This window comes from Microchirus variegatus, assembly GCF_963457635.1.
Source record: "Microchirus variegatus genome assembly, chromosome: 21".
NCBI lineage: Eukaryota > Metazoa > Chordata > Actinopteri > Pleuronectiformes > Soleidae > Microchirus > Microchirus variegatus.
The window spans coordinates 10,937,188-10,951,955 of record NC_139822.1 but is presented as its reverse complement, the minus strand read 5'-3'; the positions used below and the strand labels follow the sequence as shown (position 1 = coordinate 10,951,955).

At 40.8% G+C, this 14,768-nt stretch overlaps 1 protein-coding gene across 3 annotated transcripts in view; it reads right to left on the bottom strand.

The window, feature by feature from the left end:
• Positions 1-1,482: 1,482 nt before the first annotated feature.
• LOC310942166 (apoptosis-stimulating of p53 protein 1-like) overlaps positions 1,483-14,768 on the bottom strand; it is a 49,391-nt gene continuing 36,105 nt past the window's right edge. For all 3 annotated transcript variants that reach the window (XM_083907486.1, XM_083907485.1, XM_083907487.1), the window contains 12 exons: positions 10,946-10,992; positions 10,274-10,475; positions 9,962-10,189; positions 9,655-9,864; positions 8,703-8,853; positions 8,582-8,619; positions 7,536-7,882; positions 6,845-6,982; positions 5,419-5,552; positions 4,472-4,638; positions 4,132-4,331; positions 1,483-3,051 (listed from right to left, as the gene is read on the bottom strand). In XM_083907486.1, coding sequence (XP_083763612.1) covers positions 3,010-3,051; positions 4,132-4,331; positions 4,472-4,638; positions 5,419-5,552; positions 6,845-6,982; positions 7,536-7,882; positions 8,582-8,619; positions 8,703-8,853; positions 9,655-9,864; positions 9,962-10,189; positions 10,274-10,475; positions 10,946-10,992 — 1,904 coding nt within the window. In that variant the 3' untranslated portion in view covers positions 1,483-3,009. The remainder of the gene's footprint in view (positions 3,052-4,131; positions 4,332-4,471; positions 4,639-5,418; positions 5,553-6,844; positions 6,983-7,535; positions 7,883-8,581; positions 8,620-8,702; positions 8,854-9,654; positions 9,865-9,961; positions 10,190-10,273; positions 10,476-10,945; positions 10,993-14,768) is intronic.

Genomic DNA, 14,768 nt, shown 5'->3' with positions numbered 1-14,768 from the left:
AGAACAAGCATCAGACAAACTAAAACAAGTTCTCTGAGTTTTCAGTGTCTTAAATTAACAATTTTTCTGTTGAACTAAAAAAACTATGGATATATATATATATATATATATATATACACATATATATAACAAGTCATAGAATTCAAGTTTTTCCACGGAACTCTAAAATACTTGTTTGACTCTCAGGTCCTCCAGGGAATTGTTTACTTTAGCTGGCCTGTTGCAACATCCCTGGAGGTAAGACAGCGGGTCATTGCTCTACTTTCTGCTCTATGCTACTGTTCCAAGCTGTTGAATATCATTAAATATATATGTATTTTTTTTAAAGTTATATTCTCTTGTTTCTTTATCATTCATAATTACAGTGGACTGACAAAATGAACAAAAAGGTTGATACATATCCTAGCTAAGGCTATCAACGAGTACACACACGCACAAACACCTGCCTTCATGATTCGTCAAGGTTCAAAGGGCAAATACCTGAAAATATTCTTCATGACATTGCTGTGTCATCGCCGTAATATCACACTTTATACTTATTCCGTGTTAAAAGGTACATTTAGCAGCGAACACTGCTATGACTTAACTTCATTATTATTTTTGCGAGTGTAACCACAAGTGTGGAGTCAACGTCTGCTTTGGCGACACTGCCCCCACGTGGCCAAACTGGGTATAGCACCAACATCGAGTCAAGCTTTTAAGTGGTGACCACCAGGAACCAGAATCCAGTCCTCATTATACATTCATGATGACCAAAACAAATGATATCATAGACATGTGGTTATTAGAACAACATATTTAAAATAAAAAAACAACATAAGATAATAATAATAAAAACAATAATTAAAATAAATAGTGTCGTGGACACATGAGGACCAGGGTGGACGGAGAGCTGCAGATTGGACGTACCACTAACAGAGACATTAAAGGAGACATGAAACATTATTATTTTAGGTCAAAATGAGCAAAAGATGAAGCCCTGATATTAGTTTCTCACCTGTGTGTGGATCCTGTCCAGCACCAGGTCAGTGATGTGTCGTATCCTCTGGTGTTAGCAGAATTCACCTTCACACTTTAAAACATGCGTACTATGGGATTTTACTACCTTTTTTCCCTAACATTATTTGTTATATTTGGTTTAATACACTGTACCATGACAGATGCCTGTATCATGTGTCATGGTACAGTGTATTCAATTTGGTCAACTTTTTTGGTGAGGTTGCAGCTGAACCCTTCCCTTCCAAGCATGTGAACACTGAATTCCTGTCCCGTTCAGGATTTATTTGAATATTTTATTGCTTGTTTTTAAGGTTTTAATATTATATTATATTATATATTTCCATATTTATTTGTAGATTGCTTTTTGTCTTGTTTCACCTGTTCCTGCCATGTATTTGTTGTGCCTGTGCAGAACGTTGGGGTTGTTTTAAATGTGCTGCATCAATAAAGTCGATTTATACATTGAAAGACACATTCTCACAATCAAACTTCACTTCAATTTATTGCTTCATATTTTACACAGCACGTGTCAACAGAAAACGATGCTTTGTTTTGTGTCAAAAATGTAAATGTACACTAGGTGGCAGCAGTGAGAGGCGCCAGCTCTAACGGAAAGAAACGAGAGCAGTGTGTCCTAGAAATAATACTAATCATATAATAATATAAAAACAATGTTTTTCAAACAAACAAAAAATATAATAATACATTTAATACAACGTCTGAAACATGGAAATAGGAAAGAAATAAAAAATCAGGTGACACTTGGAGACAGTCTTCATTCACTTTAGGTTAGTTGTGATTCATTTTCGATACACTTTTTTTTAAAAGACATTCAGAGTTAAGAGAACGCAGAGAAACTGATCTAACGGAGCTTGGATGAGTCATTTTAAACAGCAGGCATGACTGAAATTCTTCAACATTGAGCTGGCTGTTAGTTTGAAGAGTGAATGTGGCTCTAAGTCTTCAGTTGAAAATGTATAAATACTGGCAAACTTTATCATACCAAGAGAATAACTGTCCATTCCAGTCCAGTCCTGAATGGGCTCTCAAACTACATTTGTACTTCACAAACATATTTCCTACAACGTCCTTTTCTTTACTTCTTTCCCTTCCTCCTGCCCTGTTTTTCCAGCAGCAGCCAGATGTTGATATGCCAGCACTCACCAATGCTGAGTCAAGACAAATGCAAAATACACAAAGGCTGAGTCGGCAGCAATGTCTGACAGATGCTTTTTTTTTCAGTTTGCAAAAACAGAACTTAATAATTGATCCGATATAACCAACATGCTGCAATACATTATTGTAAACAGGCTGATGTCGATCTCAGTTGCTTGCCTTATTCTTAGTCTCACGATTGCATTTCCAACATCTTTCCTGGCGACTGCTGCTGATAATAACCGCTCCATCGACAGCCACAGCAGTGACTGCTTTCACGCACATTCACCTGTTCTCTCTTCTCACTTTCACGCGACACCTCGCACACACACTTCCCCCTGCTCCGACTTGTCAAACCACGTCACACAGAATCGATCTCCTGTCCCACGTCACACGACGTCCACTGAGAGAAAAAAAAACACATCCCTTTTGCTTCGCTTGGTTGCATGAAAATCCTAATGTGATATTCACAGATCAATGTGTCAGATGAGGCCTTATAACAACCACCGAGCTCGTGTTATCGCGTTTTGGAGCTAAATGAACTGAAGTGGATGTTGAAGCTGCATCTTTGTTTCTCTACTCAGCTTCTGTCATGCGGCTGAACGTGCCAAGCTAACTGTTGCTCAAAATAAGATGCGGGCAATTTCTCTAAGTCTGCAGCAAAATGCTCCATGCTATGATTCGACCAAAACATGGCTCCAGCGTAACATCCACAACATTTTCTGCAATTCTTTGACCTCCCTCTTCTGTCACTTCCTTATCCACTGTTCCTTCTGCTCTAATCCTGCGACTGTTCCGCTTCCTCTCTGAGTGCACACGCCTGCTGTGAGGAGCATGTAACCCCTGATCTGGGCCTCATGCCAGTGAGCGTTGTCTGGGTTTGATCCTTGGATACAGCTGAGAGAAAGAGAGAGAGAGAGAGACAGAGAGCAGTGTCACTACACCACGTTGACATTGTCCACAAGGTGTATGAACATCTTGAAGGCACATCATAAGAACTAATCTGCCACAAGGAAGCTTTGCTGGGTTATATTTAAATATAAGCATGTTTGAATTTGTATAATCACTTCCAAATAAAGATAATTTTGGGTTTTACGGCCTTTAAATCATAGAATGTACATTAAAAATGGATGTAGTGAAGCCAAGGAAGTAGGACAGGGTGATGCTGATTACTGCGCAAATAATATGCATGATATGATATGATATGCAAATAGAGCTGCAACTAACGATTATTTTCGTAACCGATTAATCGTTTGGTTCATAAAATGTTAAAAAACGTTGATCAGTGTTTGTCAAAGCTGGAAATTATGATGTTCTCGAAAGTCTTGTTTTGTTCACAAACCAAAATGATTCAGTTTTAATGATTTCTTTGTCATGTGGAGCAAAGAAACCAAGAAAATATTCACATTTAAGAAGCTAAAACAATCAGAAATCTTGAAAAAAGCTTCAAACCGATTATCGATTATCAAAATAGTTGGCGATTCATTTAGTAACAATTAATAATCGTTTTACAATGCACTGATCAGAGGAAGCGCCCATAATCTTGTTGTACACTAGCTACACAATGACAATAAAGGCTATTTTATATTGTATTCTATTTTACTCTATTCCTTAATTCACTAAATTGACAGGAACAAGTATTGATGTCACCACTTCAGTCAATACCTAAAATTAGCACACTACAAAAAAACTCAACTATTCCTTTAATATCGGGTCGACACTGCTACGATGAAGAGCCATAAATAGACTCTAATATGACCGTTTTCCTTGATGTATTTACTTGATGCTCAACCTTCGAAGGATGAATTTGTAATACTTAACCGTCCTCTGAGAACGTGTACACATGGAAAATAGGATGTTACAGACTAATTTTTTGGTCCTAATGTTGTAGCTTGTGAAGCTTTTTTTTTCCTGTGTGTGAACACATTCCCAGTGAGATGTGTGGAGTGTTAGTCAGGGTGTCGTATGATCTCTCACCCCCAGCAGGTTCCTGGGTACGTATCCCTCCTGGTCGTTCAGCCGCGCCCACCACCACTCCGTCTCTTTGTCGTCGTGTCTTCGAAGCACGGTGAGGGCGCTGCCCTCGCTGAAGGAGAGCTCGTCGTCCTCCTGAGCCGTGTAGTCCCACAGAGCGTAGACCAGGCCTTTGTTCATCACACCCAACTTTTCCTGGACACCTGAGACAGATACAGGAAGTCATCGGTAGTAAGTAGTAATCCATGAAATAGGTATTATCGTGATAATGAGAATTACTTAATTAATTATTCAATTAAAATCCTGATTTCAGTCTTGTCGGACCCTCTCTGTGTTTACCTACCATAGAGGAACTGGGAACACTGCGTGAATCCATCCTCCATCTCTTCACATTTGTCCGCTGCCGTTTCCACGTCGCTAATTGTTGTCGCAAAAATGGCCGCCCCGGACTCCACCAGCATCTTACAGAGATGGACGCTGTTACAGGACGCAGCACAGTGCAGAGGAGTCCTGGGGGGACGACGACAACATTAAAACATGACTTCAAACGGTAGACACACTTAATTACTCAGACGAATTGTGACCCTATTGGTGTTCCATAGATTTGGCTCTTTTCAAAGCAGGAGGAAGCTGCAGTTGATTGGGTACAGACTGGCAGCTGGAGGAGCAGTACCACAGCATGATGGTTGTGACAAATAACGGTGAGAAGTTATATAGCTTGTATTTGTTATCCAAAGTTGGAACCGCACACACTGGTGCCCTTAGTAAGGAGGTGGGAGTGAAGAGGCTGTCCTCACGGTGGGTGTGACATTTTCACACGGTTCACCGCAGAACATGGTGTTATACTGAAACGACAAGGTGCGCGAGCACATATTTATTTTGCATTAGCGTGCTACTACTTTGCGGCTAACTTGGCGAACCTGTTTCCAAAAGTAAGCTAGCAAGGCTACGATTAGCATTAGCGTAGGGCTAACATAATACAAACACTGTGCAACCTCATGAGGCACAACGCAAATGTTTTAAATTTTCGATTAGCATTAGCGTAGCTAGCTGGCGTGGCTAACAGTCACAACAGCTAGCTACGCTATGCTAATTATGTTAGCCTTTACGTTCCTTATAATGATTACCATAACTGAAAAATCTTCTTCATCTTCCACTCTAGGAATACATACTTCCTACGGGCACTGTACTAGCATCTGTAATTATCTGAGCACAAAGTGTGTCCTTCAACAGTCACTGTTCAGCACTTAATTATTAAACTTATTACAGGACTTGAATCAAAGTACTGACCATCCGTCACTGTCAGCCGCATTGACGTTCACTCCGAAGTCCAGCAGGAACTTGACTGTATGGTGATGTCCAGCACAGACAGCATTATGAAGAGGAGTTATGCCTTCATCATTGGGCATACTGGGATTTTCCACCTTGGATGATAAGGAAATATACACACACTTATTAGAATTTCATCAAATGCTGATGCTTAATCTTGGCACAACAACGGAGAGATCAAATGTTGAGAAAGTGTTGAGAAACCCTTGTGGTGAGCATAAAACAGGTGCCTGATTTCACCGTTAACCCCAGGATAGTACTACATAGTTTCAAACAGCTTGTAAATCACTGAGTTTTTGAGTTTTAGTACCTCAGGATATAATACATTTGAGAGTAGCAGATAGAGTTTGCATTTTGAAGAGTCAGTTGGCACTTTCGTCCAGCCTCAGAGAAAGAAAGATGTCAGGGGGAGACGGAGATTCACATCTAAAAAGGTTTAGTTCCCTGAGGCTCTGCGCTGCAGTAACACACAGACACAGTGTGAGTGCGCCCCTCAGAAATATGTCTGCACACCTGACAACAGAGACCACATCTCCCATGACAGTATTGCTGAGGATCAAAGACATACTTTTATTTGCAGTGTCCTGACGGTATTGAACGCTTCAAATCCTTGTAGTTGAAAGCAAATCAGTCGAGGCAACCTGTGTGTCTGTGAGTGAACGATGTTTATGGGCATGTTAAATATATTCCTCTACTGCATAGGGGATATCTTCCACCCCCCACATCACAACTGTTAAAAAATATATCGCAGCATTTTAGAGGTGGAAATCATAGAGATTTTGTTCGAAAAGCTGCTGAAGTTTCCAGGTCAATGCAAATTTACAGTGGTCTGCAGAGAGATTAGGGCTGTAGTCAAGTGTCTTTCCCTTCATTTTGACTCCCGTCCACCTTATTTGTTAATTTTTATCAAAAAACCTCACTTGTGTAAAGGGAACATACAGTAGGACACTTGGTCTGTCCTAAGAAAGAGGTCAGTTTGTTATGGTGTAGATGCTGTACTTGGTCCATTACTTTTCTTTATGCTAAGTCAAGCTATGCTGACATCTAACTAAATTATCTATCTCTACAATTCTGTCAATCTCTCTTCAGGGACTCTAACAGTGCTGCACTACAATACACTTTAAACTCAACATTTCAATTTGAAAGAATGCAATTAGTGTAACACAAAGCCTACAATTATTCTATTTATTGCATATTTTGCATTCATGTATAGTTTGGATATCATCTCATGTCACAACGCTCAATCCTATTTTAAATCTGGAACACAGTCAATACTGAATAACTGAATCTTGACTTGAATTGCAAAATCATATTTTCATATTTCACCCAAACCATTTTGTGGTTGAGTGCAAGGTTCACAGTTTGTGTATATTATGTTATGCCTCACCTCATAGATGATTCTCTGCACCAGATCAAACTCTCCCTCTAACGACGCATCCAGCAGCAAAGCGAGAGGGTTAAACTTGACTCTGAGACCGTGGCCTGTTCGCTCTGATGACGGCTTCTTCAGGTTGGTTCGCTTCACCTGCAGCGGGGAGAGAGAAAGTTACGTATTTACAGATTAATCTCGCACATTGGCCTTGAGTGGGGATAATTATATTGTGTTTGTTGTTATAAGGCTATCAGAAACACATTTAAGAGGTGGAAAAACAAGAGATATAACCAAACAGATGCATGCAGCTGAACATATGCTTAGAAACAAGTGAGAGGGTGTTTATCCAGTCTGTTGGGCTTAAAGCTGCAGTGTGTAAATTTAGGTTTCAATGTTAATGTGATGTTGGTTGTTATTCTGTCTCTGTTTTGTCTTCAGGAACAGAAACAATCTAACACTATTTGTATGCCGCGTCCTTGAAATGAAAACATACTCCGTCAGGCAAAACTATCAGACCTGACTGAGGGAACTGTTTGCAGCCGTCTCGCTTTGCCAGCACAATATTGCTGCAAACTGTATCTATCTTCACATGAAATAAATCACTTCCTGTGTGCAGCGTGAGGATGTTGTCAGGTGACACAAGAACGAACATTTCATTTACATTCACGCTAATGTATTGACCTTATATCCAACATTATCTATTTACCTTAGGCAGTGAAGGTGCTGCAGCAGGTGATGGAGAGGCGTGGCCTGCAGGGTTTAGGGCTGGACTTGCTCCTCTCTTGTTATTATTGTTCTGGTCTTCTTGCCTCAATGCAAGACGTGGGCTCGTTTGGGTGGAGGGAGTAGTTCCTGCTGTCGCTTTTGTCTCTTTGGCTGTTTCCATGGCAACAGAAGGAGGCGACAAACGTCTGGAGTCTAAGTTCAGGTTCTTGACTTTTCCCTCCACAGCTGCGGTACCAATGTCTTTGTCACCACTTTCTCCGTTCCCATTGGCTGAGTGGATGTTGTCCATGTCGCCCAAAAGGCAGTCGGGCTGGTAGAAAGTGCTGCCTGCAGAAATTAAACAGGCAATTTAAGCATGCTTTAATTGCAGAGTACCATTTTGATCCTGGGTTAAAACACACTAAAATGTCGTTCCCAAACTTTTAAAGTCACTATCTCATCCGAATAATCCACTGGAGCAGGCAACCCAAAGTACAGTATGTCACAGACACTCCATTATGAAGTATTACACATACAAAATGTAGAATACATCACATACAAAATACACAAAGCTTGTCAGATGTGGGTCAGGCTTCCCAAACTATCTATTGGAGGACCTACTTTGTAAAAATAACAAGTTTTCTGACCCAAATTACAATAAAAACATGACAAGAGCAACAAGTGTGCATAATGTAGCGACCAATATCATTTTTAAGTGATGAATTAGTGATTTCCAAGAGATTAAACAGATTAATAAAACATTTTAAACACATACACGTGAATCTGGTTGGGAAAATCTGCAAATTTGACTGGAGACCCAAAAAAACCCTCCCACGACCCATCTGTGGGTCCCGAACTAGACTTTGGGAACCACTGTTGTAGACAACAACTGACTCATGAGCACTCAGATGAAAATGAAATGTAAGAACAATTCCGAGTACAAAATATGGAATGACCCTTGGACAAGATCTCACAATCCACATTGGGGTTGGGACCCACAGTTTGAATCACTGCACTAGAACACCTGCTACTATATCAGTGTCTTACCTGAGCCTACTTCCATGCCTCCTGCCAGTGTGTTAAACCTGCAGAAATGAAAGAATTCTTTGAGTTTAATGTCTAATTGAAACAGTGTTGTATCTGCTGAGTGGTACAGAGCAGCACTCACCTCTGGTACAGAAGTTTTTGGATGTTTGGTCCCTGGGGGCCCTCGGGTTCAGTGATCGAGCTGCGCTTCTTCAGCGGTCGCGGAGCGTTACTGAGGCGTCGGCGCAGAACCTCCAGGTCCACATCGCTCTGGTAACGTAGCTGGGAGTGCGCTGTGGAGCAGCATGTGCAAGGTGAGTCTGTGGTGATTATAACTATGCCTTTTTTTTAGGTTAAAATGGTAGGTTTTTTGAAGTGTGGTTGTATGAGTTTGTTGAGTGTTTGTTTATTTAGCTCACTGTTAGACAGCCTTTTTCCAAGTGGAAACTGAATTTTGCAAACTGCTAACTCTTCTGCACCAAAAAGCTCAAACAAATTCAAACTTATTCCCACTCATGCCTCATGAAGATGAGCATTAATTAGCAAAATTATAGCATATTGCCTGCATTTGATCTGTACATGGGTTGGCATGGCAACCACAGTAGGGTATCTCACCTGTTTAGAATCACTACAAATGAACTGACTTGGTGTTTGTGATGTTCTGCTGTACTAGCAAATAACGTATTTTACTTTACTTCTTCTCCTTTGAAAAGAAAGAGGGCGCCATAGGGCGAAGGGAAAAGCAAAGAGAAAAAGGCGGCGGTAATGCAAAATTACCGATGCAAAGGGCTGTAAAACCTATATTGGAATTAAATATTTGGAAGGGCAAGGGTTAAAAAATAAATATCTTATTTTGCTTTCCATTTTCTACTTTGAGAAAGAAGAGGGAAACAGGAATAACGGGAAAGAGAGGAATGCCAACTGCTATAAAACAATATTAACAACATCCTTTAAAAGGGCAAAAAGGTACAAAAGGGCCTTGAAGAACAATTTGAGGGGACATTCGGAAGGAGAGAGACGAGGTCAAGAAAAGAGTAGTGACATTTTGGATGCTAACTGCCATAAAACACCATCAACTATCTGATTTATCTTACCAACTGGGGTGAGTTTTGTGGGACTGAGAGGGCGCGGGATGTTATCTACGCTCGGTGGAGGCAGGATTTGTCCATCGCTGCTCTCTCCTCCTTTTCCACCTTCTTTATCCGTCACATCTTCTCCTGCTTTTACTCCTCCTCCTCCTCCGTGGAGGAAAGGGACTGGGGATGGAGAGGCGGAGGATGTGGGGAGGATGGGTTTGCCATAGACTGCAGAGATAAGGGGATAATGTAGCATGTGCAACAGCATGTTAACACTAAATTATGCAAAATAACCTCAAATCTTTAATTGAATGTGTTTAATCACCTGCTTTGACGGTTGTCCTGTTGCTGAGAGAGCCATAGTTTTTAGCCTGGGGCTGCTGGAGGTACATGCTGTAGATGGAGCTGCTGTTCATAGTGGCGGGGCCTTTCCTGGGGGACTGGGGTCTGGAGGGATGGTCGGGGACGTAGGGACGTACAGCCACTGCTGGAGGGGGATCTGTGCGCTCTGCTTGTGGGGACCGTGGAGAGGACGGAGAGATGCCGGCAGAGCCTGTGACACAGAGTGGGGGAAAAAAAATGTAATATACAATTTAACGCAGTAGAAATGACTGCCAGACAACTGTGTTTCAATCACCTGGGCTCGATTTAGGAGGGACAGCGATTCGCTGGTGAATTTGCTGCGAGGAGGAAGATAACGAAGGGGAGGGGGACGTGTTGTTGCTGGACCGAGGCCAGCCCAGGGTACCAGGGGCAGAGCGGGGCAGGGAGCTGGTGGCACAGTGATGGCCCGCAGCCTGGTGGATGGCACTGGGGTAAGTACCATAGGTGGAGGGAAACTGGTGGTAGAAGGAGACACAGAAAAAATATATATTTTTCCTGATATATTTCTGATATACTTTCTGTTTAGATACTGTCCATATTATTATATATATTAGTCTACCTTTATAACATCTAATATGTCATGTTTTACAACTGTTTTTAGACTTCTGGATGTTTAGAATACATACTTTTTATTATCTGTGCTGCTGTAGTGTAAAAAAAGATGGCTTGTCTTATTACTGCTAATGGCACAACATAATCAGCCTTCTTTGTTATTTTTGGCAAATGACATCTGCAGCATACTTGTAAATAATAGACCATTACCTGGATATATTCAGCAAGTACTGTTACTTTTTAAACCCACATTTAAAAGCAAATATTCAATGTAGTACTATATGTTTTTATATGCGTTTTTCTATTAATTTAAGTAAATTGTTTGAGTACTTCCTCCACTACCGATTACTAGTGACTAGTGTAGAAACAGTACCTGTTCTGGACTGTTGGTCCTCCAATCAGACCATGATGCTTCATTGGCTAAATGGAGAGAGAGAGAGAGGGGAGGGATGTTGAGAAAGGGACAAGGTTTACAACAGGAAAGGCATTCAAGGAGAGGAAGAGACGAAGACAGACACAAACAGAAAGGAAACACGACAGATGTTGACAACAGATGAAAACTGTGATGGAGTTAAAGGTACAACAAGTATGGATTTTTAGGCATCATGTGATCAGAGAGAGAGAATGAAACTGCTTATCAAGTCAAAAACTGGAATGAGTTTGCCATGCTGTCAATGGTACAACCATGTCACAGTTCTGGCACACACACCAGAATAATCGGGATTAACTGCTTGTCATGCTGTAGCCAGTACATTAAGTGACCTGCTGACCTCAGGAAGATAACAGTCATGACAGGAAACAAACAGTCAGCTCTGGAGAAAGTGGCCAGATTAGATGTAGAGAGTAGAGTGGGAATATAAAGTGCAGCAGTGACACTATGACACTACGTCCTGCTGCAACAGACCAAGATTAGTTCAGGTTCAGCTTCAAACGTCACACGATCCAAGCCTTTTACTGTATCTAACGTCTTAAACTGACCACAAAGCAGATATTTGCAATCGTTCTTCGTGTGATCGTGAAACTTTCGCCCGATGTCAGCTGGCAGAGATGATACAGCTTTGAATTGTTGTGCTTGATCAGTTGCTCGTTCTCATAATTCATTATCATATATAAGTTTTCTGCACGACTTGTCCTGCCAGTTGGAAAAAAATAAATAAAATATATCTGTATATGTATATATATATATATATACACACACACATATATATATACATACATACACATATATATACATACATATACATATACATATACATCTCTATTAACATTTGACAGCTTTAATCTCTCTAACCACAACAATAGGTGTTGTATAATACTCTTGTCATCACACACACACACACATACACACATAGACTTCCTTTCTTTCACTGCTGTGACTGACTACACAGTAAACTGTTGACATGATTTACAACAACGTTCTTTTTTCCACATTATATAAGCAGGGATCATAAATAGAGCTGTGACTTATGCTCTGACGCTATGGTATTTCTAGCATTGCTGGTTCACGTCCACTGACACACACACACACAAGCGCAACTAAACGAGAAATGTAGACGTGTTCATCTGATTATTAAAAAATTATGTAACTCTAAAGGGAAACCTGATGTAAAACATGGCATCAGATTTGCAGCAGACATCAGGTGTGTGAGACGCAGCTCATCAGTGACACAACCATTATCCACTGTGGTCCAGGTGACCACGTGCCTTAAATTTAGACATTGCCTAACAATGTGAATGTGACAGTCAGGGAAATCACTGCCAACTCAATTAAACCTATGATGGATGTTATTACCTGTAGGGCAGAATGTTTTATTATTCTGATTTTGCAGTAGGGGCTGAAAACCATAAAAGTCTTCACTGTTTTTAAAATTCTGATACCAGACGGAAAAGATTTGAAAGAATAATCAGACGTGAAACTTAGTCCACACACTGTGGTTTGCACTGCTTATTTTTCTATTGGCTGGTAGACCTAACCCTGAGCAGCTGCTGGTATATCAGATGTCATGTTTGTGTCCTCAGACACATATCATGACCCTCATTTTCTGCAGCAGACTCAATTATGTTCTCTCTTCTAACCATCTGCTTCCCTATAGAGTTGCACGCTCCACAACCATGCTTCATTTGGATTAATTCAAAATCACCTTGTGGTGAAATGACGTAGGAATTTGCTGCAGACGGGCTTGATGTGTTTGTGTGTGTGAGTGTGTGAGAAAGGCGGGTGGTGCTGCTACTCAAGGGCTACATTCACATTACTCCAATTTTGTTGAAAAAACGGATTCATTCTGCTGAGGGCTTTCAAAACGCAATTTGAATTGACAAAGTTAGCAAAATGCAAAAGCTGCAATTCAATCCTTCTATCTTTCAGATCCCAGATTGCTCTAAGTACTTTTCCAATCAAAAAAAAAACTACAATAAGTAAATGTTAGAAACTCTCATCCTTGCATGAGATGATGTTTTGATGGTAAGTCATGTGTTTCTCTCTATATGTAACCCTGGGATGGACTGGTGATCTGTCCAGGGTGTACCTCGCTTATCGCCAGCGTCACCCGCGACCCTCATGTGGAGGGTACAGCAGTATAAGATGATGGGTGCATTAAAGGTGCATTATGTAATAAACCTAAAACAACTGGCCATAAAATCCTCCTAATATGTCACAGAGACTCAGGAATAATGTTCATATAACAAACTGAACTCACCAACAACAACAGTACAGCCAAAATATTTGCATTAAAAAATATATTTTGCAGACTGCAAATCATGTTTATGTTTTGAAATCATGTTTTGGCATGTGGCGCCACCTACCACCGTCTACCAATCATTGCAGTCAGTAGAGTCTCAGCTGCCGAGCAACCAAGGGTTGCCAGTTACATCAGAAAAAGAAACCTAAAAGACCTCAGTATTTTGAATTTGAATGTAGTAACCGTTTTTGGCCACATTCTTACATATGGCACCTGAAATTAAACCCAATCTTTCAGCCATAGTGTCCAAAGAAACTGAGAAGTTTGAAGACACTGTTGACTCCGTTTTTGATGACACAGTTTCCCGCATTTGTTCTCAGATTGGCTCTTATCAGCCACAACTTGACTATCGGCTGTGAACGAGAAGCTCTGTCAACACTTATTTCCAGCCCTAGTTGCACCTTGTTATCAGTCACACAACAGAAATCACTGTCCTTACTTTTGCTCACTACTATTTCCTGAAACGAAGGAAACAGCTGCAGAGGATAGAGTCTGCTCCCCGTATACACCAGTATCCCCAGTGCCCCCATGTGGCCCGCCACTCAATTTATAATGAGTTATTTCTGTACGTATGTTTTATTCGCAGACACATTTTACATTAAAGGTCCCATATTATATTCCTATTTCCTATTAACTTAACCTAGTTCCCTGGTGTCCTGATGAACATGTCTGTGACATGCTTTGGTCAAAATACCATAAGGATGAAGCACCACAGCAGTTCAATCACCCTGCCAAAACAGCCCTGTTCAGAACACTCGCTTTAGTAGTATCTCTTAAGGTCCACCTTAAAAAAAAGTAAAACAAAATGACATCAGCCACAGAGGCTACTGGGAGCTAACAGCAGTTAACATTTGGAAAAGTGATCATTTGCAGGCTCTAGCAGGCACATTGCTGTCATATATAACATGTATCCACTGGACAGATAAATCCTCTGAGGCTGGAAGTTTGTGTAGAACTCTGTGCTGCACTGTGGAGCCAAGAATAGAACTTTTCACAGACTTCTGGTTTTCGTTGCCCTCACCAGCACTCTCGCGTGTTTTACAGACAAAGAGGAGCGCCGCGAAACAACAATTCCAGGAATTTAGCGAATTGTGACGTCCCAGTGAGTGCGGAAGTCAACATCGCATGTTTTATCTCCTGTACTTAGACTGAGGAGGACCACAAAAACATGAGCGAGTCGTCTTTTTTCACACTTTGCCGACTGATAGGACCTCCAGAGTCCCAAATATAAGGATTTAAATGATTAAAAGGTTGATTTTGCATAAAATGGGATCTTTACATAAAACAAAACACTTTTATTTCCGTGAAATGTCACAAGTATCAGTGCTGTGACATCATGACAGAATGATGTCATGATATAATTCAAGCTCATATTGCCGCCTCTACTAAACTGTTGCCTTTTCTCATTCAATCATGGATTCTTTTTTACACTTGGCCAGACTAGACGCTCAGATGCTT